The sequence below is a fragment of the Otolemur garnettii genome, unplaced genomic scaffold (assembly GCF_000181295.1).
Source record: "Otolemur garnettii isolate 467f Iridium unplaced genomic scaffold, OtoGar3 scaffold00156, whole genome shotgun sequence".
Lineage (NCBI taxonomy): Eukaryota > Metazoa > Chordata > Mammalia > Primates > Galagidae > Otolemur > Otolemur garnettii.
The window spans coordinates 2,009,318-2,011,248 of record NW_003852551.1 but is presented as its reverse complement, the minus strand read 5'-3'; the positions used below and the strand labels follow the sequence as shown (position 1 = coordinate 2,011,248).

The 1,931-nt window shown below is 53.3% G+C and overlaps 1 protein-coding gene across 1 annotated transcript in view; it reads left to right on the top strand.

Moving 5' to 3' along the window:
* The first annotated feature begins 1,010 nt into the window (after window positions 1-1,010).
* The window catches only part of AUNIP (aurora kinase A and ninein interacting protein), a 14,982-nt gene continuing 14,061 nt past the window's right edge, over window positions 1,011-1,931 (top strand). Inside the window, exon 1 of the mRNA XM_012811431.2 lies at window positions 1,011-1,120. Within this exon, the coding sequence (XP_012666885.1) occupies window positions 1,043-1,120 (78 nt within the window). The 5' untranslated portion in view covers window positions 1,011-1,042. The remainder of the gene's footprint in view (window positions 1,121-1,931) is intronic.

Sequence of the window (1,931 nt, the reverse complement as noted above, 5' to 3'; positions counted from 1 at the left end):
TCCCGTGCTTTCATAGCTGGGAACTCGGTAAGGTTTTTTTATGGGCTGGGCACGGTGGCTCACGCCTGTAACCCTAGCATTCTGGGAGGCCAAGGCAGGTGGATTGCTTGAACTCACGAGTTCGAGACCAGCCTGAGCAAGAGACACCCCCCCACCCCCACCCCCCGTCTCTAAAAAGAAAAAAAAAAAGCTAGGCATTGTAGTGGGCGCCTATAGTCCCAGCTACTTTAGAGGCTGTGGCAAGAGGATCTCTTGAGCCGAAGAGTTTGAGGTTGCTGTGAGCTGTGACACCACATCACTCAACCCAGCATGACAAAATGAGACTCCGCCTCATCAAAAAAAAAAAAAAAAAAAGGCGGCTCCTGTGGCTCAAAGGAGTAGGGCACTGGCCCCATATACCGGAGGTGGCGGGTTCATACCCAGCCCCGGCCAAAAACTGAAAAAAAAAAAAAAAAGTTTTTTTCTGGTATTCCCTTGGCCTAGAAGAGTCCGTTTCGGCTGAGGGAACGTGGTTAGGTTCACACCTACTGCTTGACAAAAACCCAGCACACCAACAGCTAATGTGACAACAAACGGTACTGGGCAGGTGGCGAGCAGGTATCAGGTGCGTGCAAGTAAGGAAGAGCCTAGTCAGAACTTAAATGGGTCACAAAAAATGACGGGGCACTAAAATCTCAAGGGGTTCGGGCTATACATATTTACAGCAAGCAATCTGCAATGCAGCAAAAATAAATGCACATTCCTGACGATGTAGGAGAGCTGTTCGGAATCTAGCTCTAGACTGAAAAGCTCGGGAAAAACATGCACGCCCAGGAGAAGGCAAAGACCCCCCACGCACCTGAGGCTAGAAGCGCGTTTGTCAACGCGAGGCGTGGCTTCGAGAAACGGGCGGGGCTGACCCTGGGGGCGGTATCTGAGCCGGCGGCGTCCGCGGCGTAGCCCCGCCCCCAGCGTTGGCGCGCGTTCTGAACTTAGGCGGCGGAGGCTGTTCCTGGAGGCTTCCAGAGCCGGGCGGGCTACTATCCTGGTCACCTCCACAGCCATGAAGCGGAGCGGCTCCGAGGAGGACGCTTGCGGCGTGTGGCTGGACGCAGCGGCGCTGAAGAGGCGAAAGATACAGGTGGGACGTTGGCGGGTGAGAGGGTCTGAGGGAGGGTTAGGGCCTGAAGGGGCGAGAATTGTGGGGGGAGGGGCAGGGAACGCGGAGGTGATGGAAGTGAAGTTTGAGACTGGAAGGAACAGCTTTGGGAATTCGCAGGCGAGAGGGATTGGGGTCTGAAGAAAGTTGAAAGGGATATGAAAGAACTGGGCCGGCAAGGGGAGAGGGCAGAAGGTTTGAGGAGTTGAATCGCCCAGACTCTTGAGCTCAGAGTTTCTGCAAGACGCTTGAAGTAATGGCTGAGCTATTGCGAGGTGGAAACGTGTGCTAATTTTTTTTTAATTTTTTTTTTTTAAGAGACAGAGCCTCACTTTGTCGCCCTCGTTAGAGTGAGTGGCACTGCAGCTCACAGCAACATCAAACTCCTGGGCTTATGCGATTCTCTTGCCTCCGTCTCCCAAGTAGCGGGGACTACAGGCGCCCGCCACAACACCCGGCTATTTTTTGTTGCAGTTTGGCCGGAGCCCGGTTCAAACCGGCCACGCTCAATATGTGTGTGGGGCTGGCGCCCTACTCTGTGAGCCACAGGTGCCGCCTTACGTGTGCTAATTTGAGTTCTCACCCTGAGGGTCTGTTTCCTTGCGACTACAACACGTCTTTATTGAACTAGTTTTTATTTATTTATTTATTTATTTATTTATTTTTTGAGACAGAGCCTCAAGCTATCCCCCTGGGTAAAGTGCCGTAGCTCACAGCAACCTCCAACTCCTGGGCTTAAGCGAGTCTCCTGCCTCAGCCTCCCAAGTAGCTGGGACCACAGGTACCCGCCACA